This window comes from Numida meleagris, chromosome 8, assembly GCF_002078875.1.
Source record: "Numida meleagris isolate 19003 breed g44 Domestic line chromosome 8, NumMel1.0, whole genome shotgun sequence".
Lineage (NCBI taxonomy): Eukaryota > Metazoa > Chordata > Aves > Galliformes > Numididae > Numida > Numida meleagris.
The window spans coordinates 4,287,616-4,315,476 of NC_034416.1; the positions used below are offsets into that span (position 1 = coordinate 4,287,616).

General features: G+C 41.9%; 1 protein-coding gene across 9 annotated transcripts in view; it reads right to left on the bottom strand.

The window, feature by feature from the left end:
* MAP7D3 (MAP7 domain containing 3) overlaps positions 1 to 25,741 on the bottom strand; it is a 38,351-nt gene extending 12,610 nt beyond the window's left edge. For 3 of the 9 annotated variants that reach the window (XM_021405818.1, XM_021405816.1, XM_021405815.1), the window contains exons 1-10: positions 24,757 to 25,741; positions 15,050 to 15,151; positions 14,140 to 14,220; positions 12,574 to 12,737; positions 9,673 to 9,787; positions 8,693 to 8,725; positions 3,830 to 3,931; positions 1,917 to 2,015; positions 1,428 to 1,526; positions 189 to 314 (exon numbers count right to left, since the gene is read on the bottom strand). In XM_021405818.1, the coding sequence (XP_021261493.1) occupies positions 189 to 314; positions 1,428 to 1,526; positions 1,917 to 2,015; positions 3,830 to 3,931; positions 8,693 to 8,725; positions 9,673 to 9,787; positions 12,574 to 12,737; positions 14,140 to 14,220; positions 15,050 to 15,151; positions 24,757 to 25,015 (1,180 nt within the window). In that variant the 5' untranslated portion in view covers positions 25,016 to 25,741. The remainder of the gene's footprint in view (positions 1 to 188; positions 315 to 1,427; positions 1,527 to 1,916; positions 2,016 to 3,829; positions 3,932 to 8,692; positions 8,726 to 9,672; positions 9,788 to 12,573; positions 12,738 to 14,139; positions 14,221 to 15,049; positions 15,152 to 24,756) is intronic. The other 6 variants (XM_021405817.1, XM_021405819.1, XM_021405820.1 and 3 more) reach the window with 6 other exon arrangements.

The window sequence follows — 27,861 nt, forward strand, 5'->3', positions numbered from 1 at the left end:
AACATGCAACACAACATATGAATTGGTTATTACTGACCAAAGAAAACACTGGATAAGTAATATTATACATAACCGTATATCAAGTATCTGATTCACACTGGAGGGTAGCACAGTTAGTTACTATTATGTTATGTTCTTGCTCGAAGAACAATTGCCAAAACTTTTCAGGCTTGCTGCCCTCCTGTTACCTGAGGGATCCTGTCCATCAGCCGACAATGTAGCAGCACTTTTACTCCTAGCTAAGGAGGCCTGAGTGGGGGCGAGGAGGCGACTGATTACGCTACTGTCCAGAGGACTGACCTGGGAGCGACGAGCTAAACGATGGGAACAAATCAAAAAGGATCCAACATGAAATCATATAACAAAAAAGACAAGCAGTACAAAGCAAAGGAGGTTTGTGAGCATCACTGCAAACCATAACAGTTTGGGAAGAAAAATACCAAAGTCGTAGAGAGGGAAATCAAAACCAAAAGCTCAGAAAGGTTAAACATTGCAATCTCTTATGCTGCACTTGTCCTTGGTTTGCTTAATACCGATTAAATTAATATGAGTAGAGTGACATGCATATAAAAGGGATGAATGCTGAAGTCAGTTAAAATATGAAAAGTTTTTGACCAGCTCTTCAGAGCTATACACTCTGTATTGCAGGAAAGCTGTTCTGACATGATACAAAGGTTTGCAATACAAAGCCAGTGGTTACCACCAGGCATCACTGGCACAGACAAATTCACATGGCACCCAGCATTTTCCCAGCATTTTCCCATACAGGAAAGATTCTGAAACAGAATAATGTTGTTTCCACTGCTGGCAACAGCTGCTAAAAAGGAAAGTTTCAGAACTGTTAACTCAAAAGGAAAAACAGTGTTAAAGAAGTTGCTAGTCATCTGCTTTAGGATGAGGTACTAGAAAAGAGAAAATTTAACAGTGAGAATACAGAGAACAGAAGAGAATGGAGTGGTAACAGGTTTCCTCCATCATTCACATGCACAGAGTTTAGACCAGCAGCAGGACCAAAGATGCTGTTAAACTGAACAATGAAAGAGAGCTTAAAAAGCAGAAGTAAGGTTGAACTAAGAAGTGAACACTTCACTGACATTTGCTATAACTGAATACTACCAGCTTTCAAATACACATCTCTCAGCAGAGAGACAATTTACAATCTACTTAGATTACTAAGTAGTAATAGTAGTAATCTTAGACTACTTAGAGCCCAATCCAACAAAGTCAAGTCCTTCTTACAGGATTTTTTTTTTTGTCCAAAGGAAGAAATTCTACCTTTTCTATTTTATCTTTGCCACCGGCTAACTAAAAAGCCCTTAAAAAGTCCTGAAGATTTCAGAACTAAAGGGAACTAGTGAAAGCAGGCCTATCCAAACTTTACTGGGAATGGGTTTTAAAAGAAGCATTCAGCTTTATGAAACAACCACCTGGTTTTTCTTCCTTTTTCACTTTTTCTAGTTCAGAAGAAGAATGGGGTTTACTACTCATTCTATTCAAAGATGTGCTCCTCTTCTTTTCTGCTCCTCCTAGAGACCAAGAGTAAGGAATATTATTTTTAACAAGATACTTACATATATAATTTTCTAAGCTGCCAGTCCCATGCTTTGCTTTTGCCAAGAAATCAACTACAAACACCGATCTATCATTATGAAGAAGTAGCTTCTCGTAGGCTAAATGGTTTGGCTACTGTTTGCCTATTCTCCCCCCACCCTTCCCCTTTTATAGAAATAATGATTTATAGGAGGTTACCCAATATCTGGCACTGGAAGGCATGTAACTATTGATATGCCACAGTGCACTACAGCAATGAAAGCATGAGTAAAAACAGGCATAGTGAAACTGGGACATGGCTTAAAGTCAACTTCAAATATCCCATATATGCCTCCCAATTCTCCTGACCAAGTCATTTCTAGCACCTTTCTGTTCCACCTGTGAACCTTTGAGTGCTGACTGCTGAGAGTGTAGAGGGACTTTGTTATTCAGTCTGTTTAACGAGGAGCTTCGTTTTGTGGTACCTGGAAGTGAAAGTGCATTGATTAATCTCATTGGAAAGCTGAAAAGTCCTCTCCAACACCAGCCCCAGCACCCTAAGATACAGAAGTTCAATTAAGTCACTTCGTAGTACAGATCCTTCTGAAGCAGAAAAATTGGATCAGGGAAGAATTACTCCATATAAGCATTATTTCTTATACTCCCGTACACTGCTTATCACAGAGACAGGATGCCAATCGTATAGACTTCATGTTTGACCTATTAAGGTCATCCTTATATAACTCTGTGAATAAATAATTGAAAAAAAGCTGCTGCTCACATTCAGTGTAAGATGAGAAACAAAGTGCTCAGCTCAGCACATACACAGAACACGACTGAGGAAATCCTCCACTGATCCAGGGACAAGCTCCTCTCCCATTTCTGCATTTTGCCCCTCCACCTTCCCATACACATGGCAGAAGCAATCTGGTCAATTTTGCAGCTGGATTTTCCTCTATCATTTGAATGTAGTCATCATTCAGCAAACATTTCTTCCTGAGAGCCAGACCAAGAGTCAGAATTGCTGTAATCTAAACCTGTCAGTCTGTCACCCTCTATGCCCAGAGCTGACTCAAGCGCTCAGAAGTTCTCTCCAAATTTCTGCCCTTTCAAACCACCTGAGATTTTTTTCTCTCCAAAGCAAAGATTCACAAAGGAGTTCAAGGTAGACAGTAAGTCTGAAAGCAATTCCATTTAATTGATAATTACTGGCTTCCTTTGTTAGATGCCTAATTTATACTGTATGGCTCTGTTTCTGACTCATACCCAGAGCTGAACCCTGCAGACATTACATACAAAAATCATTTCAGATTGTAAGCAGTCCCCAGTGACTCAGAGACTGCCCCTGCAGCTGTGTCACTATGAATATATTCACCAGTTTCCCCACCAGGCAAACACTGTACGAATGCAAGTTTTTCTGCTGCATCACCTTCCAACCTGAACCAGCAAAAATACTGCTAGCTGTGCCCTTAGTACCGTTGGTAGGGGTTTGTCTAGCATAGCCAGCTTGCATATCGACAGTAAGCTTTTTTCCAATGAAATTGGAAGCCACAGAAATTGTAGCAGACCTCTTAAAGCACAAACACTCTCAGATATCCTTTAAAAAAATTGAAGGAATGGTGCTGGTAGTCCACTCCTATTCCTTGATATTGGCACAGTAAGGTACACCTACATGGCTATAACCACACTACAACCCCAGGTCACAACAAAGCAACCAACTTCCACCCAAGAAAATTCCCATTTCATGCATTCTTTTCTATCTGGTTAAAACAGAATTCTAAGATTAAAAAGAAAGCGTGTGTTTATAGAGTGCAGGACCTGCACAAAAGAAAGATCCCAAAACTAATTTGATTTTTCCCTCCACACAGGCAATCAAATGACTGGAGCTGTCTAACAGAGCAACTCAAACTATTTTTGTACTATTTTAAGTTTGCTGAAAATTTAGGATGTAATTTAAGGCATGCAACCCTCTAAAACAATGTGAAATGATTTGGGAATCAATCATTCACCAAGATTGGACTTAAGTAACACGATTACAGAAATAATTAAAGAAAACAATAACAACAAAGAATAGCAACCTTTACCGTCATTCTTCTCCTTTAAACAGAGATCACATCAACTGGGTCAAACCCCTGAACAGTCAGGCTGGATTAACAAATTGCATGAAAGCTCATTTGAGATGAAAATATGAACTGAGTTACACAGCAAGGGAGGAAGAGGAGCATCATTCCTCCTCCTGTCTCCTCCCCAGTAACAGGTCAGCAGTACACCTGCTACCAACAGAAACCCAAACACTTACTTCGATCAGAAGCATTTAAAAGTGCTGCAGATGATGACAAACGTTTATTCATGGCAGCTTCTGTTGGTTTGAGGTTTGCTGTGGAGGTGGACCGCTTGCTGGCTGTGTAAAGAAGTGGTTACTTTAGAATTCATCTTCATACCTAAGGAAGAACCTTTCACACTTTCCCAAGGCACCTTTGGAAGTGTTATATCCTGAAGGGCATTTCAGGTTTTTGGTTAATGAGAAACAGAGGTGTTTGGTTTTTTCTTCCATTGAAGGTACTTGATACAATTAGCATCAGTTGTAGCATGCAAAGAAAAGGCATTTAGTTTGAGTGGAATAAAGCATCTTAAGCACACATATGCAAACAAGAGACTTTAAGCCTTGTGCTCCTAACACATAAAGACAACAACTGCTGAGGCTGGGTGCTGTTACCAGACTGGAGGACAGAGAAAGGAATATCACAGCCTGAACAACAGTGATTTCTTCCTTCCTAACTTCTGCTCAGGTTGTGTCAGACCAGTTATTCAATCACTAGTTAACAAAACTAAAATAAGACAAATGCTTCTGGAAGGATGAAAGCATTCTTATCTCCAATTACTTCTCAATGAAGCTGCTTCATTTTAGAAATCTCATTTTTTTCGGAAAAGCTATTTCTTAAGCCCGTGTTTCCCAGCAGCCTTCCAGCTCTTCTGAAACAACTGTACTGCGAAGCATTAATTTATTTGTACATACAAACACATACACATATAATATCACATCTCACATTGCAAAATCATCAGGTTCACCACAAGACAGATGAAGACCTGCTTTTTAATTTCAAACTACTCCAGAGAATGAAAACCTTGGGAAAGTATGCATCTATTGCTATGGAAACTCACTATGTAGAAAACAGTAATGCACACAAAGTAGCGCGGAGCAGCATAATAAACATGAGAAATTCTATCCATCTAACAGAAAGAATTGATTTTACTGGCATGTTGAACTGCAGAGATGATTAATGTGAACTCATTAGTGCATAAGTAATGTCAAAGGAAAAAGCAGCACTACTCACCAGAGGCAGCTTCTTTTCCCTTTGGCTAACAAGCTACAGCAGCTCCTTACAGCAAAAGCACAGGGTCCCTATGGATAACCCTGCCTCTGCTTATACTTGTGGTTCACGTACCCAACCCAGATTTCCTGAAGCACCAGGAGCTATGGGGCTCCCTTGCAAAGCAGCAGGGCCACGTGAAGGGAAAAGCACATTCTGAAGTTGAAGCTGAAGAAATGGAAAGCTCTTGTGATAGCAAATAAAGAAGCAAGAGGGAGAAAGGGGAATCTCTGGTCATTCAAGTTAAGAAACTAAGATCTGAGCTTAGATGGTATTTTCCTAATGCAACAAAAGTGATATTTAGTGAATGAAGCCCGAGAGCTCTGATAACTAAAACAGCCTTGAAAGGTTTTATATGCAATAAATCAGGAACTCATAATGCTTTACATCTGGATCTTTTCAAAGAGAAACACTCCCCTCTAGCGGCTGCTTCAAAAAAAAAAAAAAAAAGGGAAAGAAAGGGAAAAAAAAACCACAGCTCATGCCTTAATTTAAGCATGTGGGAGTCAAATGCCTCCCTACATCATGGAGATACTGCACACAGGTCTCTTAGTTTAAATTAGGACTTCAGAACTTGTATGAAGTCTGAGCTTTGGTCTATGACCTACTGAGAGTCAGAAACTTTAATCTTGCCTTGAGAAAAGTTACACAACCAAGTACTTCTTCTTCAGCAAGTTCACAACTTCTGAAGGTGGACTGCACTGTTTTGCAAAGGCAAGTGATGAAACTGCTGCTAGGAGGCTCAAAAGAAAAAAAAAGTATAGTCCGTACATGACTGCTCAGATAAAAAAAATACCTCAACTGATGACTTCACTTAAAAAATCTAATTGGAAAAGTGTATTACGTTGAGATTTGAGTTTGCTTTTTTTTTTTCCAGGAAAGTTTATTTTGCATTAATTGTCTAAGATCTTTAGAACCTATGACTGGAAGAAGCAGATAGCATCATTCTATATGGTACTAAACAGCTGTTTTTATTTAATGGAAGGGAAACACTAATTGTAGCATCAAAGGCAAAGAAAGAGTTGGCAACTGGGTAATGAGCTGTGAAATGCAATATCTTAAATATATCACTACGAGAGAGGGCAGCTCTCACCCCTAGCTTCTCACAGAGCTTTACTGAGTAAGGACATTGCCTATCTAGGCTGCATAAAATAAGGCTAAATAAAATCAGATTATCTGCCTCTTAGTTCCCTTCAAGTTTCTACTAGGATAAGGAATCTCTTAGAAAAGAGAATATGGCAGCCTAATTTCTATTCTAATAGCACAAGTCTCCAGGTGCACCTGAACATCAAGTTTTGCTCAGCAGTCATCACTAAACCTCCCTCATTTATAAGGGCTCTGTCATCAAGGATGCTTTATTACACAGCCTTGCCACTTCTCTTGGCAGACCCACACGCAGCACGTTTCATCTCAGCACTGACAGCACTGTCATTAACGCAGCATTTGACTCCGGGGCTTTCATCAGTTTTTAAAATTTCAGGCCATCAGCAGTGTATTTGGTGCAGTCTGAGTGAATGACATTCTGTACACAACACAGAATGGCTGATGGCTGCTGAAATGTTCAATTACATGGGGTTTACTTTCCACCTCCACCACCCACAAATGCTGCTTTACTGGTCACCATTCCTGCATATTACTGTTGACATGGATGGTTCATGGAAGGACACATCTAATTTTATATCTATAAATCTATGAAAGTAGATTTTTTATATATATATATTTGTATATATTAAAAATTATTTTTTCCACAGCAATACAAAAGACAAGAAAGACTTGCATAGCGTATGAAATAAAGAACATTGGAAATCTGCCCCCTGGTGTTTTTCATTTTTAGGAACAGAGATGGAGCCATTAATTCCAAATCCACAGCAACTGATGACGGAAAAATACCAGTCTGAAATTTGCTCTAGTCGTGCTGTTGGAGCAGGTGCATTACTCAGTCATGATGATGTAATGCAGAAGAGCTCAGATTGTGTCATTTTCTTAAAATCCACATGTAATTGTTCTCTTTCCAGCAATTAAACACATACAAGGTGAAAGAGATCACAAAGACTTTTCTTAGAGATCTAGCTAGATGTATGCATCCTACATGTTTGGGGTTTTTTTTGTGCAGATTTTTAACAACCATTAAGCAACAAGCTCCCAGAAAGTTAAGAAGCCAAGGGCAAACCTAAAACAGGAATAAACATGAAAAGAATGAATCCAGTCATCATTTTCCAGCCCAGGAAAGACAGCTGTATGTTGGAAACCTCAATCTAAAAACTAACACGAGCTTAAAACTGTGGATGCATAAAAGGGTCTTGGTCAAATACCATGCTGTTTATCTCCACAGCCAAATTTTTCAAAATTGGTGCCAAGTTATTCATATTGGTCTCATATAAGAGAACATAGATGCTCTCCCTGTTTCTACTTCATGTAGACACAGCTTAAGTGTCTATCCTCACATTAGGAGCATGTTTGTTGGAAGACACTGTCTCTTTTTAATGTGCTTCAGCCACTCTGTGGGTTAAGTCTTGCTCCATGATCAAAGGACAGACAGGACTCATTTCCTCACAGCAATTAGGAGAGAGCAAAGGGCATTATTTTATGTTTGATACAAAGTTTAGCTTTAGTTCAGTTTTAAAATTACAGATAGAAAAGAATACAGGAGGAAAAAAAAATAGTGCTTTCCTAAACATGCAAGACAAATATGATATCCTGCTTTCTAAGTTCAGTGACATTTGGTAATGTGAAATACAGTAATTGCATTTATATATGTACCCAAGGAACATATGTTTAACAGGTAAACCAATACAGCAAAAGTGGCTAATTTTGCAGAAAATGAAAAATTCATGCTGTGCAGAGAAAGGGATGAGAGAAGTTAAATAAAATGCACATGCTTCGCCTGTGCTGCCAGAATAAGCCATGGTAGTTAAATCATACTCACTCAGACTTTCATTGCATTTTCAAGTCCCATATTGTCAGCATTATGAGACAGCTGTGTTGAATTAGTAATGCTGTGAGCATGCACAGATCTTCAGGATTCAGATTTAGCTGGCTCTCAGCTGAGAGCTGTTGCCTTCAACTAGCTACGTGAAATAACTTTGCATATTAAACATACAGAGTTCACAAATGTATTACTGTTCCAAAGGGTTGCTATGAATGGCTCAGTCTGTACACAGGCAAATGTAGGAATACGAAGAAAAGGCATTTAATATACGGACTTATGTTTAGACAATAGGACATATCTGGCTTGCAAAATCCGTCATGGAAGAAGAAACTGCACACAGGACCCATTCCCTTTCACAATGTTTTAGCAAAAAATTGTCTGATTTTACAACAGTTACTTAATTGCTTGTTAAAAACAAACAAAAACAACAAAGAAACACTCCACAAACAAAAAATTAAACCGATCTCCACTTTTTAAAATTAGGAAACTATGAAAGGACTCAAATTTTCCCATTTTAAAAGGAAAGCTTAAACTACTCAGTTAATTTAGGGTCAAATCCGCACCACTGAGAATTTCTCCTCCCCACACCATCTTTAAAAACTCTAATGCTCACATCCTCTCCTTCAAAATTCCCTCAGGACGCCATGACTTAAGCTGTAGTTTAATTAGCTGGGAGGGACAGTTAAAAACATAGAGGACTGCTTTCCACTTAGGGATCACATTTGTTGTACAGCTGGCCAAGATCCAGGAAAAGTTCTACACGAAGATGGTTTTCTTTAGTTTCAGAGAAACAAGAACTCAAGTTTAAAAGGTTAGCAGTGAGCGTAAGACAACAGAAAAAGAACAGTTTGGAAATCAATACCACCAGTTTCACCTTCATCTGTGGTCTGTTGCTCTGTGGAAGAAGAAGGTTCATAAGCTTAGTCACAGGGTATAAAAGTAAACAATGTAAGGCAACTAAGAATGGGGAAGCTGGGTATCATAACGATAATTCCTATCACAAGTACTTTCAAACATGTTATACACAAACACTTAAAATCAACACTCAAGCTGACAGAAAAAAACACTACTAAAACAAAAGCTGAAACACACAGTCCAATTGCAGCAATTCATAAGATAGGCTGAATTGAAGAGTTTTTGGCTTTATTTTATTCCTGGATAATACCAGATTTTTAAGTTACTTATTGTCTTCCAGCTAGGCAGTACATGAAAAGGACCCTCCCAGTGCAAACCCAGCTGGCTGCTTTGATTTCAGAATGTTTACAAGCAAAAACAGGTTCTTGTGAGAAGCATGCATCAAACTGAGCTTCAATTAAAAACTGTTAAAATGCATCATCTAAACTAGGACAGAAACTGTTCTTCAGGAAACACAGACACTGCCCACTGCACCTCCTTACCCATTACTGGTCATTCGAATAATGTTTGCATTCTGTAATGGCTAAGGTTGCATTCAAAACATTTTAGATGGAATACCACAGTATGACTTTTTGGGGTCACATTTACCATTGCTCTTAGCATGCCATTACACATATTGCAATGGAAGGACTCAGAACTATTTTAAAATTATATATTACAATTCCCTTATCTGATGCCTGGGGACTACCAATGCAATGCTGCCAGGTGTAGTATTTCCCACGCAATTCCCATTTAGTCCTTTCTGAAGTCAAATCCAGCTCCACATCTCAGCACTATTTCAGGACAAGTACAAATAGGAACCTACCCATGGATCCTGTTATAAAATCCAAGACAGGAAAGGATCCTCAGGTCTCTATGAACAGCACTACACCTGCCTTACACCTGTAATATTCTGCAACTAGCTATGCTAGGAAAGGTGCTACTTACCCGTTTTGCTCTCTGAATCTGGAGTTACAGATCCTCCCCATGACCATCTCTTCTGTCGTGTTTCCAGACGCTGACTCCGTTCCAAGGTACGATGCAGAGCTGCTTCATGTCTCTCCTGTTATCAAACAACACCTCTATGAAGCTATCTATGTAAATACAAAGCACAGGTATGCCAGAAGACAGAACGTGCATTTTTTTTTCTTTCCTCAGCAAGATTTACTATCTGTTGTTTTGTTTGGTTTTGTTTTTTTAAGTTTTACTGCAAAAACTATCACACAAAAAACATTAATGGCAATTAATGGTTTCAAAACTGTAAATGTGATTAGGCTGAGCTAAAGCACAGATAATCTATTCTACTCTTTACTTAAAATAGCCACCAGATTTCCTACTCAGTAAACAGTGCTACTTACTTTCTAAATAAGGATGAAGTCCAAACCGAACAAAAATAACTGCTTATTCTTTAAACTTATACTCCGCAGTTATTTCTAAGAGGTGCTGAAAATTCTCCAGTATAAAATACCAGGTCTAAGCATAATGTTATTTGTATTCTCAGAAAACGACACAAAACACTGACCTAACAGATACTGACATTAATGCAAATACAGTGAAACCAGAAATAGCAAGATGTGAAGGCAAAACTGGATAAAACATTGATCAGCTGCAGCCCACAGCAATCACTGCTGACAGGACAGAGTACCAAGCACAGCTCTCCTGCCTCCAGGACAATAAGTGCTAGTGTGGGAATTTCAGCTCTTGTGCATAAAGATGGACTGTATCCATGCTGGACCATTTATTCTCCGTTAACAGCCAGCTTTCTATACATGTGTCAACAACAGATTTCTGCACTGGAATAGTCATATCCCAAGCGATCTCTTGAAGCAGTATTTACTGCTAATGCATTACAGTCAGATGCCGAGGGGACTCATTATCAAAAAGTTTTTCCCTCCTGAGGACCTAAGACTTTCACCTTCTTTCAGCATCACTTCACAACAGACTGACACAGTCACTGCGTAACATAAAGTAAGCTTAGAAGGAAGGATACACTCCATACACAGACAAAAGATAAATGCAAAAGGGTTTTCCTTGCCAAACCACCTAGCCTTTATGTAATCTTTATGTAACCTGTAGGTTAGATTTCCACGAGGTATCTGCTGTGCAGTAATTCTTGAAAGTCACAGTTAAAGACGTAAGCTTTGTGTTATGAACAAAAGAAAATCAGTTATCAAGATATCAATGTAATCAGTTGCACAGCTGTGCAGAATAATTGAGTAATTGTTATAAGACAGGTATCTCAACTCTAGCCATGCCTAACTGTCTTCAAGTCTGGCTGAGACAGAGAACTACTTATTTTTCCACAGCGTTCGCTACTGTGCTTCCTTCCTCTGCATTATCTAAGGAAGGTGATTAACTAAATGAGACTTGGCTAAAGTATCCAACAAGAATGTGGCAGACTGTGTATTTTCTGATACTCTACTATCTGCTAAATTACAAGTGTAGATGATATCTTGCTGGCAAACACTGCCTTAAGATAGCTTATTTAAAAGCGATTGTCTTCTAATGTCGGAGTCCAAATGTTAAGATCTATTTTCACTTTTTAGTTGAAAGTGAGTTCACAGGTCAAGTGCACACTATCTTCTTATCTGCTAGGTACGTAACTATGTACAAGACCATCTTCTTCCAGGGACCAAGTACAAGACAAGGTTAACCCAAACAAATATTCATCAGCTAGTCCTGCCATCACTTATCACCATGCCTATTTAAAACACGCCCACCATCCTCTAAGTGTCATGAATAAATGTACTGTAGGCTTGAGGCATACTTCATGAAGCATAATGGATGTTTTATGCTTAAAGCAGTTGCTTGAAGAGATAATACCACACTGGGCTGCGGTCAAGACCCAACCCTGAACATTTCTGCTTGTTCTTCAACAATGTAAACTATTCCATGAAGTTCAAATGGCATATCAATCTGAACGCACCCAGAAGCTGACTACAGAGAATGAAACACCAGTAAAATACTGCCAGACAAAAAAGGTAAAAAAAAACCCAATTCCTAGAACAGTGTAACAACAGCTGGACTCCCAGAGGACACCCAGCCAGGCTTACACCCTCTTCATCAATGACCCACTGCAAGTTCTCACAGCTGGCTTATAAAAGCATGTGTGTGTGTTATGGTTTTATTGCTGACACACTGCTTTTGGCAATCAACCCTTTCCTAAGTACATCACATTTCATACGAACCAGCAGACCTACTCATCAAAGGAGAAGGCACATTGTAATGTATTTACTTCTATTGTCAGCTTCTGTGAAACCTGCAATGAGCTCCTCAGCTCCAGAACTGCTCTGCTGGTCCATATGCAATCAAACCAATGGTGACGTCGCAATCAAGTAACAAGAGCTGATACCAGCTTGAAGCAGCAAAAGTTAAGTATCACTGATAATGTTATCTGTGTACAACATACAGTAACAAATTATAATATAGAAGAACTGGGAGTATCTGAGCCTCTTAGGACACGGCTGGACTCCCAGAAAGCAAAAAAAAAACAGAGTAGAGAAAAGTCTAAAACCTATTATACATGCTGATTTACAGAAAGGATCTATGAAGGGCACCAAAAAGAAGCTACACATCTGGGAATACAGAGTGGGATGGTTTTTTGTGTATGTGAAACATAATCAGTGGCCAAACAGCAACCACAGCTCCCAACATCCAGAGCTCCTCAGGCACAGTTAAACTAGGCCAAGGACAGAGATGAAGGATATGGCCAAGTGTACAGGTGTGTAAAATCTTTTTGTGTTGGAACACACAGCATTCCCATGACTTTCTATTCTGCGTTACTTCAGAGCATGGTAAGAACACAGTGTAGGAGCTTCTGTAAAATTAAAGAGCTTCAAAGCATAATACCTTTTCCTCTTCTATTTTTTGTTTTCTCTTTTCTTCTACAGCTGCCCTCCGTTGTTCCTCTTTCTGCTTTTGTTCTTTTAGCTTTCTCTGCCTTTCTTCTAACTGTTTTTCATACTGGAGTTTTGCTTTTCTCTCCTTTTCAAGGATTTGGGTCTCTTTGGCAGCTGTAAAGAAAAAAATTGAAATCAAACTTAATTACTCATTGATATTACAACATGGATTACAGACAAGAGACTACCGAGCAAAACTACCACCAAGCAAAATTATCAGCCCTTAAAGTTAAAACATGCACCAGGATTAGCTAGCAGTGCTGGATGACACTGCACACGATGACAGAGATGCCTTTAATTCTGTCCACAGGATGGCAATGAATTTGAATGTTCTCTGCCATTACACTTCACTGTCCAGACAGGAATGTCAGGATATGTATATAACCTGTATTATATACACACCTTTCTCACCATCATATTAGTGAAATCTTAATAAGTAAGTAGTAAGTTGAGTATCAAAGGGTGGAATTCTGTATTTTGCAATTCTCTTTTTTTTTTAATAAGATACAACGAAAAGATGTAAAGCATTGAGTGACAAGATAGGAAAACCCTGCAGATATTGCATCTGAGATCAAAATAGTAATACTGCTGTTCTCCACAGCCTCCACCTAGAAACAGCTGTGCAGTTTAGCAGGAAGCTTCAGCTCCTCAGACAAAAAGCCAGTGGCTGAATGCACAGCAGAGGTATTTTCTTTGGCTAGACAGATGAAATGAAGTGAGAAACAAGACAATTACATTAACAATGCACTTGTACCATCTACATGCAAGGCTCCCAAACTACTTCTAAATTTGTGTATGTCCTAGCCCTATTCTCTCCCATTCCCGTTCCTGTGTCTTCACACATACATTAAGCAACACAGAAATGCAGGCCAGAAAAAGACTGCACCCCAACTGCTGGGAGACTGAGAGTAAGGACAGCAGGCCATACTGGGAACCTTTATCTCTTGCTGCACGTATATAAACTGAGATTCACATCAAAAGCAGTATAAAGCTGAGTGAGAGTTTTATACTCTAAGTCTCAGTTTCTTAGCTGAGATAATGCAGATACTGCTGACACTTCAATCCAGGAATCTTTTCAGTGGGCTAGAAAACAAGAGAAGCAGTATTCAAAGCATTCAAGCCATTCAATTAGCTGTATTCTTTTTGGGTTTCTCTGAATCAGTATTTCCCAAACCTCAGTTTTCAGGTAGTGGTTCTAAGCTAAGCATTACTACTTCAGAAGTGTTTTTGCTAACACTATCAACAAGAAAACAGCTAATTTTGCCTGGTGGTCTCTAGAAAACTGAATGTCAGAAATGACATACAGCTTCAAGAAGCCAAAAATCTCTGGAATGTTTTCTTCTCAACTCTAATGCTTCTCCATTCAGGTTCACAGATCGTCAATGAAGCAATACCATGGGCAGAAGTAGTTTGTTCCCAGCAAGCTGAAAAAAAAGTGACTGAACAAGGAGTAAGAGAATAAAATACTAACACAAAGATTTTCAGAAATTATATTTAAAACTGCACATGAGAATACCATTTTGCTTTTCCCGCTCCTCTCTGCGCTCCCTGGCCAGTCTTTGCCTTTCTTCTGTTCTTAGAGTGGAACCATCTATCACTGTCAAAAGAAAAATTGAAGACATGTAATTGTCAGTTATTTTGAACACTGAAATCTAAATAAAGTATTCTGAGCCTTTCCTACTGAAAGGCTTATGGAACATTCTCAGAGAGATACTCACTGGCAAAGCCCTGCACACTCTATACAGAGATTAAAATGCTCAAATGGAAAATTCAGAAGAAGCTGAATACCCTCCCTTCCCCTCTTTCCATTCCCTTACTCCAGTCAATCCTATATTTTTAATGAGCGTAGCAGAAAGTGTACAGCAGATTAAAAGGCGGCTGTGTCCAGTCAATAGAAAGCCTGAACAGACATCAGACGTGCTGTCAGAACATACACTTATTCCAAATTCAGCTCTGATCCTTGCTCTTGAACGTATTAATTCCTATGGTCAAGAAATACAGGAATCTAGGAAAATTCTATCTGGGCATCATGCCAACTTCAAAGTGCTGCAAGACAGCTACTTTGCAGGCTAAGCAGAACCAAGACTTCCCCGGTCTTTGTACCTAGAAACACTTGAATTTCAGCCACAAGTGAACTGGTAAGCACCCCAGAACACCAGGAATGCATTCATCTTCATTGTGACACCCTGCTGGAATGATAAGCAACTTTGCCAGTCGAACTCTGAGAGCCATAAACCAAAAGCTGTCATCAGAACCATCCCTTCAATGACTGTGACCCATCTAACTAGGGATTTCATGCTCTGATCTCTCAAGGAAACAGCACCAAACTTCTTTTAAAGGAAGTTTTGAGTTCCCCTCCTTCTCCCACCCAGTAACTCTCCCTATGAACCCAAAACTTTGTTAAGAACAACAACCAATAATTATACCTGGTTTAGTTGCTGTCTTTATGTTGATTGAGGTCTGGACTGCAATAGGGCTGACACCACTTTGGCTTCTTCTTTCATCTGCTATGGCTTGGGCTGCAGCAACTGTGGGAAAGAATCATTCTATATTAAGACAATCTCTAAAACCAAGACTCATTAAATACATAAAATAAATGCATCAAATCCTATTTGAGGTTGCAGATCCTTCTATTAAACAACTAAATTGAGTCTGCTGATCTCTTAAACAACTTTTCTGAAGAGATTTCGGAGGTGGCACAGCTTTTACTTGCAAGAGCAACAGAGACAAAAGCTTATGCTTTAAAACGTGTAGGAAAGAACAAGTTTCAAGAAAAATCTAACTTATTAAATAGTGAATTTTTATAACAGAAAAGCATTTAGTAGAGTCACGAGTCTGACTTAACAAAAATTCTTTCCTATTGCTCATATATTAGCAGGCTGAAACAAATATATGACAGACTGTTGGCAGTGGTAGAGTAACATTTTGATGAGACCCAAGCAGGGAAAAGTTTCTGAGCATCCTTCATTATTTCATGCTGCAAAACAGAAAGTGGGTTAGCTGTCTGTTAGCTTACAGTGTACAACTGAAATTGGGTCCTCAAAAATAAATTTTAATTATAAATTAGACTTCGGAACTGTCACTTGAGCAATTGTGGAGAGACCAATTCACCTTACTGTGTGTTACCAAGGTGTGTACTGAGAACTGCAGGGCTACGGCTCCCGGTTAATCACACAGAAACGAAATGCTGGCCGTATCAGTTTCACTAAATAACAAAAGCCATTAGGAAGTCAGGGAGACTTTGCTGTATCACTTTTCACAGATTTGCTTCATTTCGATATCCAGCTTTCATGCAGTCCCCCGTTCAGGGTATGAAGGCAAAGTGCTGCAGGGAAAGCCCTTACACCAGTAAAACAGTAGACAATGATAGGGTAGACAGCGATAGGACAATGGGGAACGGTTTTAAACTAAAAGAGGGGTGATTTAGATTAGATGTCAGGGCAAAGTTTTTCACTGAGAGGGTGGTAAGGTGTTGGAAAAAGCTGCCCAGAGAGGTTGTGGATGCCCCATCTCTGGAAGTATTCGAGGCCAGGTTGGCTGGGGCCGTGGGCAGCCTCACCTAATGCTTCATCTAGAGGCTGGCAGCCCTGCGTGCAGCAGGGGGCTGGAACTTGATGATCCTTGAGGTCCCTTCCAATTTATGATTCTAGCAGCGCGTTGCCATCATCACAGAATCCAAAACCGTAAACATAATTTAAACCATAACATGAAGAATGAATAGTGGAATTCGGTGTTATATTAAAAATAATAAAAAACAAAACTTCGCCAAGGATCTCAGGCTTCCCTTCTTTAATAGAGGAATACAGACAGCAAAGGAGGAAGGAAGAGCCTCTCCTCCTTTATGTATTACCATGACAACTTGTTCTGCCACAGTAATAATCCCTCCTAAGGTCATGGCCAAGAACAATCACCTCCAAGTGTTTAATCCCATGTGATGTCAGCGATAAATGCTGATTACAATGCTTATTCAGCAACTCTAAATTGTCACCTGCAGCTGTTGCCATGTCTTTAATTCATTTTTCATTGCAGCCCCAAACAAAAGTCTTCCTCAGCTGCACCCAACTCATCTCTGAGGCTGTTTCTAGCAATCAGTTTCTAGTGAGGACCAACACCGGGATTTTATTGTACTCCCCGAAACTTTAAACATGCAAATTTCTGTAAGGAAGTTACAGGAAGGGGCACGCTGTAATTTATAGAGGTACAAAATTCACCTTACTTCATGTGCAGAAGTATTTTATTAACAGAAATCTTGATGAACAAAGCAGTCGTTATGGATTATGTACTTTTTATATGAGATTAAGTTTATTCATGAAATGCAAACATTTGAATAATATTTATGATTAGAAGGCACCTTTTAAAAATGCGTCATATCTGCAAGGCAATCAGATCATCTTAAAAATATAATGAAGGTTGCAGAAATGACTGGAGATTCTATAGAACAGGAAAAGTGGGTTACAGAAACAGTACAGCTTGCAAAGGACACAGAGCAGGGAAAAGACAATCTAGAGTACTTAGCCAAAGGATTCTGTGTGCCAGTTACAGTGTCTGCTATGCAGGACAGCATCCTGTACGATGGAAAGCAAGCGCAGTGCCCAGAGCTGGTGCTACCTGGGGCCACGGGGCAGGTGTGCAGCTCCTGGCCCACCCCGCAGCCCTGCTCATAGCACGGTGCCACTTCCCTCACCGATTAGTTTTTCCAATATGCCCCAAGGGCACTGCTGCTAAAAATACGGCTTCGTTTCTATTTCTATCCTTGCACTGGGTTAACACTCCTGGCTGCTGCCGCGGCTCTGAAGGCCGCACAGGGTACTGCTGTTCTTAGCACACCTCGCTGGCGCCCGCACCGCCTCTGCATTCACCCAGATCTCCTCGAAGTTAAGCAGTATTATGAGTGCAAACACGTATCCAAAAGTTTAAAGCAGGCACCAGGAAGCCAATAAGCAAGGCACAGAGTGGAATGAGTGCTTCTTCCCAGCAAACATCTCTGATTTTATGGTGGACTGCGTCAAATCTGCAAGATGCCACTTGTGTCCTGGAGGGACTCTCACCATAAAATGGCTTAGATTGGAAGGGACCTTAAAGATCACTGAGTTCCAACCCTCTTTTCCTACCTTCTAGAGATCCCTTTCAGTTCCACTCCTCAGATCCTGATTCTGTTCACGGCTTCCCCACATGCTTTCAGGAATGCAGGAGGAAGTTAGGATTCAAGGCTGAGATTTCTGTGCATTTCCCTTTAAGCTGATTTCCACTCATTAATTAACACAGGTTAAGACAAACAGACGCAAGACCATACACCGAGCAGTTTAAACAACTGGGTTCTGCTTTTAGGCCATTACTCCTTAGCACTGGGACGCCATCCTTCAGCAAAACAGGGGCAGAGTGGTCTCCTCTCCAAGGGCCGCTCCTGTCCCCAATTTTGTCCCACCTGGGGCTGCAGGGACACGGCTCCTCCGGCAGCAGCTGGCAGGCAGATGGCATTCTGTCCTGTCTGTCCCGCCAGCAGATGGGAAGGAAGCTCACGGATCTCCCGAAAACAGCACTGCTGCCTTTCAGCCTCAGCAGGCCAGAGAGCTGCTGGTCGCCCTGCCCTTATTTTATCTGCATGCTTTCTTTTTATATTTATTCCCTACAAGGGATATCTATTTTATGACCTTTACATGCTTTTCTCCCCCCACAGCATTTGTCATTGCAGTATGTAAGCCCATTTCTGCACCTAATTCTCTGCTACAATCTGGTTTTCTTGCCAACGCTCAAGGCAGCTTAGGATGATTTCTTCGGTTCATCACAAATACTGATCCCACTGGAAAACTGCTCAACACAAGCACTCTTTTGTAGGGCGTGAATGAGCAGCTCTAAATAAACAAATAAATAAATGAGACACATTCGCAAGAATGTAACTTTTGACTTATCCTCAAAACATCCATACTCAGATTAAGAGCTGGAAACATGAAAAAAAAATCCACATATTTAACAAAACACTGCTTATTTCCTATAAGGAAATCTACAAAGATAGGGCTGAAACAATCTCAAGGACACATTACCACACTCACTCAGCCCAGGAAGGCACCAGGAAGGCTGCCGGTGCATTTGTGGGCTGATCTCTGTACACGTTTCCCTAAGGGAAAACACAGCCTAAACTGAACCTGAATAAAAGCACAGGCCAAGGAACCAAAATTTGCTCTTTGAAGAATTGGCAGCCACCTACAAAAGCTTTCTATGGTCAGAGGTGCTACAGCATTGTCTGAAAACAACACCAGCTGAGCACCATCCTTGGTTCCAACGCTACTGATACACACTGAACATACCTCCTACGGAGAGACCTGCTGTCTCTCACATTGTTATTCTAACCTTGCTCAGCCCAGAGTTACGCTTCTAATTAATGGAGAAAGCAACTGCCTGCACAAGGCTTAAAGAAACGTCACCAACTCCTCAAGGAGCCATGGTGAGGTGGTCCACGTGCACAGAGGATTTGCAAAGGGCTGACAAGACACATCCAGCCCGTGCTCTGGAGGAGAAACCATGCTTTGCAGCCTGGTGTTCACTGTTGGCCAGGTATGCTAGTGCTCACCACTTGAAAGAAGTGAGGCTGAATCATGGTAGATACTCTATTCTCAGTTACTCACTGCTCTCTTCAATTTCTCCTCTGCCATTCTGTTCTGCCACAGTTCTTTCTCACCTTCTCAAAGCAAAGAGAAGAGGCTTTGCATTCAGCATGACTTCACCCTTTTTTTTTTTTAAATAAGAAAGCCTTTTTCCAGCAATCTCTTTTGCTATGATACAACTTGTACAAAAAGGCACTCCAAAGGGAATGCTTCTCCTGTTCACATACTCCCCACTCTCTGCAAGGTTTAACATGACTCCAATCACTGCCCTGCTCTACCTGGCATTAGTTATTAATCTGGTTATTGCACTGTGCTTACCAAGCTTATTTGCTCAGTGACCTTTTTTGAGACCTGACACTTCCTACATAAAGGATACAGAAGCATTACAATCCCACCTGCACTTTGCAGCGAGCAGCCAGGCACTGCTGTTCGTTCCTTGCTGTCTAGACGCAGAGAAGCCAGAGATTGGAAAGTTTGGGATGCTCGTTACGTTTCTCAGCGAAAGAGCTGGGCACTAAAACATTTGTACTCTCAGTACAATTCTCCAGCAGAACACATTACAGTCACATTTTGGATGTAAAGAGTATTTCAGTGCAAAGTTTCTGTGGGTTGGCAACTACAAACTCCTCTTGCCAGCTGCTAAACAAACAGAAACTGCTTTCATCCACCTGGAGCGATGGCCTTTAAAAGAGCTGTTAGACAGAGCTTTAATGCTAATGATACCAGCTATGGTTGGAAATCTCTTGTGAGCCTCCACAAGTGTAGCAGAAATCACTATTTACCTATTATTGCAAAGTGGAAATTCCAATATCCTAATATTCTACTACATCTAAATGAAATGAAAATGTTACATAATAGATATGTCCCTGCATCTCTCCCAGTGGATTCACTGTGAAATGGAAGAGTTACACAAAGTTACATGCTTATACAGAGGTGTACACAAACCTGACAGAACAAGAAACAGGTTTAACAGACACGGAAGAAAATAAAGTTTCTTCACATCTATTTTATGATTTCTTTCTTTCACATTGCCTTCACTTCTCCTATCTTCTACTTCCCCCTTCCCTCAGCACCCTGGCTGCTCTTGCTCACTCAGAGCATTTCCTTGCAGATAAATGTTTCTGCTCTCCTATTTGCTGCCTGCCCACTGCCTAATTCTCCCACCCCAATAACGCCATGAGCGCACAGCCTAGTGCTGCAAGTCACAACCAACTCCATACAAACCCTGCAGCCACACAGCTTTGAGCTTTCCCTGCATGAAAGGGTAGTAACCCCTTCACGTCAGGACCGCTTTTGCCTTTTACCCTCGATGTATTTCTTACTGCAACTTTTGGCAACTGTTGCACAGTGTACTTAAGTGAGGCTCTGAGATTTCTGCCTGTGCTCAGAAATCCCCAATGCCCGCAGCCTGGGCAGCTTGCCTGCCTGCAGTCAGTAACTCCCAATGGCAGATTAAGCTACTCACAGCCACTGCAGCATCCTGCTCCCTCCAAAGATTCAGGCCAGCGCATTTAAACAGCAGAGGGTGAATTAAGAGTGAATCAAGAGCTGGTTCAATACTCATAAAGCTGTATTTTAGAAGTTCCCCTTGAAGTACAAAGGCAGAAAAACACTATGAAGAAAGGAAGAGCTATTCTATACACTACCAGTGGTACCAAGTTAATCAGCAGCATTGAGAACAGTTTTAATTATCAGACAGGCACATCCTCAGTTAAGGAATACCTGGTTGTAAGCTGCACAATTAGAAACTAAATAGTTCTAATTCATTTGTGGTAGATCAGGAATTTGAAGTCCCGAGTTTGTTGCTGAAGTATAGCAAGTCAGCTGATCCGTCATGCTCACAGAAGTCATCAGAACTGCATGCTCAGAGCTTTCTTTGTCAGGGTATCCTTTCACAACACGATTGCATCTCTTACTTACATAAGGATGGCAGAATTCAGTAATTCTACAACCATGACTATCTCAGGGTATGACTTCCACTTCTCTCACTTTTCTCCTTAGTTACTGCACCACTTTTAAGAACTGAAAATTAATAACAATGTATCAGCAATTTAAATGATCCTATCCATTTCTTATTTAAAAAGACAAGCGCCTAAAGAGAAAGGAGTCCTTAATTCTAGTCACATTTTAAGGCTGTGTACTTATGGGCAGCAGAAACCGCAATATCTATTTCACCATTACAGCTGCGATCCTTGCAAGTCATTGTTTGTGTAACACCTTTATCTAAATGGAAGCATGGAATCCAAATGTATCTTTTGTAATGTTAATGCATAAAGCACGTAGAGAATGGAATGCTGTTTCCCAAAATATTCTGTATACGCATTTGTTTTTAAGACTTTAAAAAAAAACTTTACAGAAAGGAGGATTTCATTTCTTACGTATTTGGAGAAATTTGAATAATTCAAAAGTTTTAGACTAAAAACTGAACCATCTGTACAGATACCACCAAGACAGACAACAACCAAAAGCTGAAGATGCCCTTCCCTCTAGCATCCCCATGCCAATGGGAACCCGACAATTCCCTCGCTTTACAGTTTTGAAAACCACCTCTAGTCACAACCACTCTATAAAACCCAAAAGCTTTTGAGGGATCTACATCTGAAAGCTTGTTCTTTCTCTCTCTCAGCAAGAAGCTCTTACGCTAAGACCAGCCTACCACTTGTCTGATGGGTGCTGCTGGGTCCCAAAGCATCATCTCTAGATACCAACCAGCGACCTGTTCACTAACATCCGTTCTGGAACTCTGGAGTCCTCCAGTTCTGCCAGAGCTGTCAGTATGATTTCTGTGCACTGCAGACACATTTTATCAGACAACTATTACCTGGAGACCAGACACCTCTGCATGTGTTCCTCTCTGCTTGCTTGAGGAAGTAACATTCACTATTTGTTTTCCACTAAAATTCCTTTTAATGTTAATTCTGTATGTATTTGATTAAAATATCACCAGGAGCTGTGTTCCAGGCAAGACGGACAAAGCCACAGCGTCACCCAGGCAGGGAGAGACAACCAGTCAGACCAACTGGAGCTGTCACTGCAGTAGACAACTTCTGACCAAACTGGGCAACGGGAATTACACCTCTACTTAGGTTTGTAGAAAGGACAGCTGGAGAAAGGCACTTTGTTTTTGTTCCAAGTCCTGAGGCAGGCTTCCCAAAAGACTGAGCAGGTCTCGGAAGTGGAAATTTACATAGAGCATTTTAATATACTACATATGTATGTTTTGAACCACCTGCATTACGGTGACTCAGCTCACAAGTGACATCCTAGCAGCTGTGCTGCCGAGCTCTGGCAAAAGCAAAGATCTCAGTATTCCAGTGAAAATGAAAATAAAATAATAAAATAATTTTAATTTTAAATAATTAAGCTACATGAGCTTAAATGATGACCCGCACCACTCACAAAAACCTCACCTACTGGGTAACCCACAGGTAACTGACCATCTCTCTTTTTTTCAATCTTCACAAGCTCAGTGTTTACGCTGTTAGAATCTGAGCAAAATTCCTCTTTTGTCTCTGATGGATAACAACAGCTTGCATCACAAGAACGGGGTAACAAAGTGCCATTTATGTGCTGCTGTTTCACAGTGTGTAATCACAATTCATAGTAATGGAAGCTGCCTGTTCAGACACCACTGGCTGTGATGCTAACTAGCTCCTAGTCGTAGAAGCAAACTCTGGTTTGTCACCTACAGAAAGGAAATAAGATTGGACACGTGTAGATGCTGAAAACTATTGCAAAGGAGTTGTAGAACTGATACTGCAAGAGTGACCTGGCTTGCAGAACCTTAATTACAGCTGAGACCCAAAGAGAAAGAAACACCTTTCCCTTACATGAACACTAGAGAGAATTGCAAGAGGTAACTTCATACAACGCATACATCCCTTTTGTCCTGTCTGGGAGCCACAGTTTCTCAGCAGGGTGCTGCCCATTTGTATTTACTGGCCTTAGACATGAGATGCCCAACCAGAAGTTCACAGGCAAAGGACCAAGGGTACTTGCAGCACTACATCTGTTTGCACAGACATTTGTTCTCCCAATGACACAGCCAAGTACACAACTGCCCACAGAGCAGCAGAGGCTGGCTGTAATCATTATGGTATTATGGTTGCTGCTCACAACTCTGCAAAAGAGCAGCAAACACAGCGGCAATTATCTTACAAATTCCACTGCCAACCACTGGACTGTGAGGACGATTTCTAAACATTCTGCTCTCCCCAGATAGCGAGGGAGAAATCAGGGGCAGCTCTGCAGCAGCGTATGCTCACAGCAGCACTGCCTGGGCTCACATTAGCACTGACTTCATCTTCCAGCACTAAGTGGTACAAATGCATTCTGTGTAAGCTGAGGTTTAGATTCTGGTTCAGCAACTCCTATATCTCCCTCAGGGGAGAAAATAAATAAATTGAAGTCTATTCTTTCTAGGATCTAGGGAGGGGTTTTTATTTTTTAAACGCGATGGGCACATTATAACATATGCATATATATCTAAAGAACCTGGTTCAAGGAACATATCACCTCTGGTTTCAGGACTACATCTAGCCATGACAGCTGTCAGCAAACGTGTGCCCTCTTCCTGAAGCCCTCAGCAGAAATGCAGCATGAAAGCACCCCACACACAGCTCTGCAGTCCCAGCAGAGAGGATATGGGTCAAGCAGACATGGTCTGTGCAGCGAGGGGCACTAATTCTGGCAGGCTGTTACCTTGCTCAAGCACTAAGCTTACTTTGTCTTAATTTCAACAGAGAAATAAAAAGAGTAATTAGGTAATATTTCTGACGCAGAACACAGGGAAGAAGACTGCTCGATACAAACTGAGCACTCAGGACCTTCTGCCAGCGCTCTTCTTTATGCCATTACACAGACACACCACAAACACTCCCACGGGAGGCTGTCACAGCAGCCCTTGCACAGAGCCCACGTTAGTTTAGATCAAATCGAGAAATCAAAATCCACTATTCCCTTCTATTTTTTTTTTTTTTTAAATCAAGGTGAGGAAATATTTACCTTTTATAATTGCTCACACACGAAGCTGTGTGTGCAGCAGTGCCACGGAACTGTGCTCGGCACATGCATCAGGCACGTTGCAAAGTACAGTTATTTGGGGTCTTAAATACAAACAGACACGTGAACACGAGAGGACAAAACCAAAGCAGCGCAGAGTGCCTTCAGCCAGCGCACAAAGAAGGGGAGAAAGAGGAGGAAAAAAAAAAAAAAGCATTATCGCATGTCCGATCCGCAATGCCACATCCTGTCCCCTCCTCCTGCACTTCGGAGTGGTCCCGGGGCGCACCGCCGGGACAACACGTTGCAGGAGCTGCAAACCGAGGAGCTCGGCCCTCGGGGACGTCCGAACACCGGGCGGTGCACGCACGTACCGCACGGCCGGAGCCCCGGGGCAGCGCGGCCCGGTGGGGCGGGAGCGGCTCCCCGGCCTCGCCCCGCGGGCCCCGCACAAAGCCCGCGCTGCGCCCCCGCTCCGCACCCTCAGGCCGCCCCGAGCACGCCCCCGGGTCCCCTCCTTCCCCTCTCACCCATCTGCTCCCGCAGCCCCTTCAAGGAGGAGGAGGAAGAAGAGGAAGAGCAGGAGGGGAGGGCCGCGCCTCCGCCGCCCTCCGCCATCTTCAGCGCCGCCGGGACGCGCGACTCCGCCGGCCGGGCTGAGGGGGACGCGGGAGCGCAGTGCGCACGCTCCGCACCGCCCGGCAGCGCCGCCGTGGGGGTGGGCAGGGCCTGGCCGGGCCGGGCCGGGCCGGGCGGGGTGGGCGGCTGCGGTTGCACGGCGCCGTCCATTCGCGGCCCCCGCTCACCGGAGCGCGGTGGCGGCGGGCGGGGCTTTCCCCGTGGCCTCAAGTGATGGGGGAGCGGTAGGCGCTGTCAGCGCGCGTGAATGGACGGTGGAGCCCAACGCCGCCGGTAGAAATGGCCGCCCCCGTCCGCAGGGAGCGGGGACCCGGCGCCGCGCCGCAATGACTGCAAGCGTGATCCCGCTATTAACTGTGATGAAATGCCCTCAAATAGGGAGTTCTGAAAATGAGAAGTTCAGCCAGATGTCCGCGATAAGGAGGCATTAAAACGCTTCGTCTGTAAACTCACTTGTCCCGCAGAGGGGCAGCAGTGGATTTTCAGGTTGCGCCCACCAAGTTGTAGTGTCAGCTTGGGTGGATGGATGGCAAACAGGTGGCTGAGCGCAGTCACCTGGCTGTAACCTCGCAGAGGTGGCTCGGAGCTGGAGGAAACTCACACAACTGGACGAGCTCGCAGGAGCTGTCGTGCTGAATGCCACGGACTCGATTGTCCCGTGCTGCAGTGAAGCATGTCTTGGGATCCATCAGTCCCGTGGAAATTCAGGTTCACTGAGCTCAAAAGAAGCACGGAGCCACAAATGTATGAGCTGGGTTACACCCTGGCTGGCGACAGGGCTGGGGATGGAGTCCTGTGTTTAAGCACCACCGTGGTTCCTCATGTACCCAACAGAATGAGGGCCCAAGCTGCTCAGGAAAAAAAGATGATTGCTCAAAAGCTGTTGAATAAATTCTCAGATATGATCATTTTATCATAATTTTTCTCTTGTTATTTTGCTGCCTTACTCGGTTATCAGTGAATTCCAGAACAGTTTCTTCTTGTTTTGCCTCTGTTTATGCTCTGGGATGGGTGTGGATAAATGAGCATCGGTGGCTCTATAAAGAGTTCCTTGAGCCTTGTGCTGGAGGTCCCTTTGAAATCACAAATGGAAGGTTGTCCTGCCAGAGGGCTGTAGAATTATCCCCTAAATGGGAAGAATGTGGGAAAAGCAGCACTAAGGTCGTCATGTATGTGGTATTACAAGAGAGTAAAGAGGAACGTTACAAAAATGTACAGCACGGCTCTGCTGTAACGTGAAGGTTCAGACTGCAGCCTGGCCCCGTGCTTGGTATTTTTTTTGTTATATTGGCTTCTCTCACTTCAGCGTGTGTGTACAGAGAATCCTGTGTCTGTTGTTTCCTCCCAGTGTTTTAGAATGCCAGTGATTATTGTTTTTAAAACAAAAGGGCAGCTAAAGAGGAAAAAAACCCACATTGTGTCAATTTTCCCAGGTTTGTGTTTACAATGTATAGTAATAATACCTTGCGTTTATATAGCACTTGCCACTTGGCAATCAAAATGAGCATTATACACATGCTGAATTGAATTTCACCATTACTCAGAGGCATGTAGATGTGTTATCCTCATTTTACAGGTGAGAAAACTGAGTCACAGAAATCCAAGTCTCCAGTCCTGTTCTGGACAGAGCAGTGCAGCAAATAAAAGTTGGTTTTTTATCCTTGTCTTCTTCTCTACTCCGTTCATCAATGGCTGTTTTAAAATACCACCAGAATGGCTTAGATTGATTCTGTACAGCATAAACTACAACAGACACAGTATAAAGAGCGGGCAGACTGCCTGATGCAATAGTTTATGTTTTACAGTGTACTTGTGGTGGGACAACAGAAGCTGTGAATTTAAAAGGCCGAGCACATTCAAATTCATGAGTGATAAAAGAGCTCTTGAGGTAGAAGCGAGGCATTATTGCTTCCTGATCTCCATTCATATACATACTGATGATGTGCATATCTTTCATCTTCAGACACACAGGAATTGATCTGAGAAAATCTGCCCCAGTGTGGAAAGTGTATTATATTATCTTTTTCTCTGATGAGCGGGTTATAAACGTTTGAGCTAATGCTTCAGCAATCAGAACTATACCTTCCATCTGACTGTCCTGTTTAACCTTGTTTCTCAGGTTTTCAGTTCAATCATGCAATTACTCCTTATGCGTTTTTAGGAGAACTTCATTAAAATTTTGACCTTGCATTGGCTTCAGCAGCACTGGCAATCGTCTTTCAATTCTGCAGCATTTGCAGATTTGATTGCGGTAGCTGATTTATTCTCATATTTTAAAGACTGTCTTTTTTTCCCACTGTCCCTGTGGAAAAGCGAATAATTTAATATGATGATTCTTTCCAAAATGTTTTAGGCCAAATCGTTGATTGGCGCATATTGGCATTATGAAATGAAAATCGATAGAGCCGTGGCAGTCTATGCAGTTCAGGATTCTAGGGGTTTAATATTCTCCATTTCAATTAAAGCAGTACTGAAATTAGTCAAAGTAATAATAGTTGAAATTATTGGAGTGGAAGCTTGCACGGATGATGACCCAGGTGCTAAGAAATGCCAGCTCAGAAAATACATAGGCCACTGTTAGATCTGGGGAAGGTGTTAGAGGAAGCAGCCACCCATTACCAACTTCTTACCCTTTTTCCCCAAGTATGTGGTGTTACACATTGTCAGGTGCTGTGCTTGACTGGACTTCAGTTTGAGAGATGGTATAACAGGTTTTGTATTCTAGTTTAAAGCAACCCTCAGAATTGCTGTAAGCCTACAGATTCTAACTGCTTTGATCATTGAGGTTTCTAATAGTAAAATGTTCTTGTTATTCAGCTTCATTTGTGTAGGAGTCTCACTGCATAAGGGCTAAAACAAGAAAGCAGGGAAATTAGATACATCCATATAGCTGTGCACAGGGTTTAAAAAATAGGAAAAAGTATTTCAAAATGTTCTAAATCCAAAGTGTTGGGCATATATTGTTACAGATGATAGTAGGTTTCCTGTGGTGAATT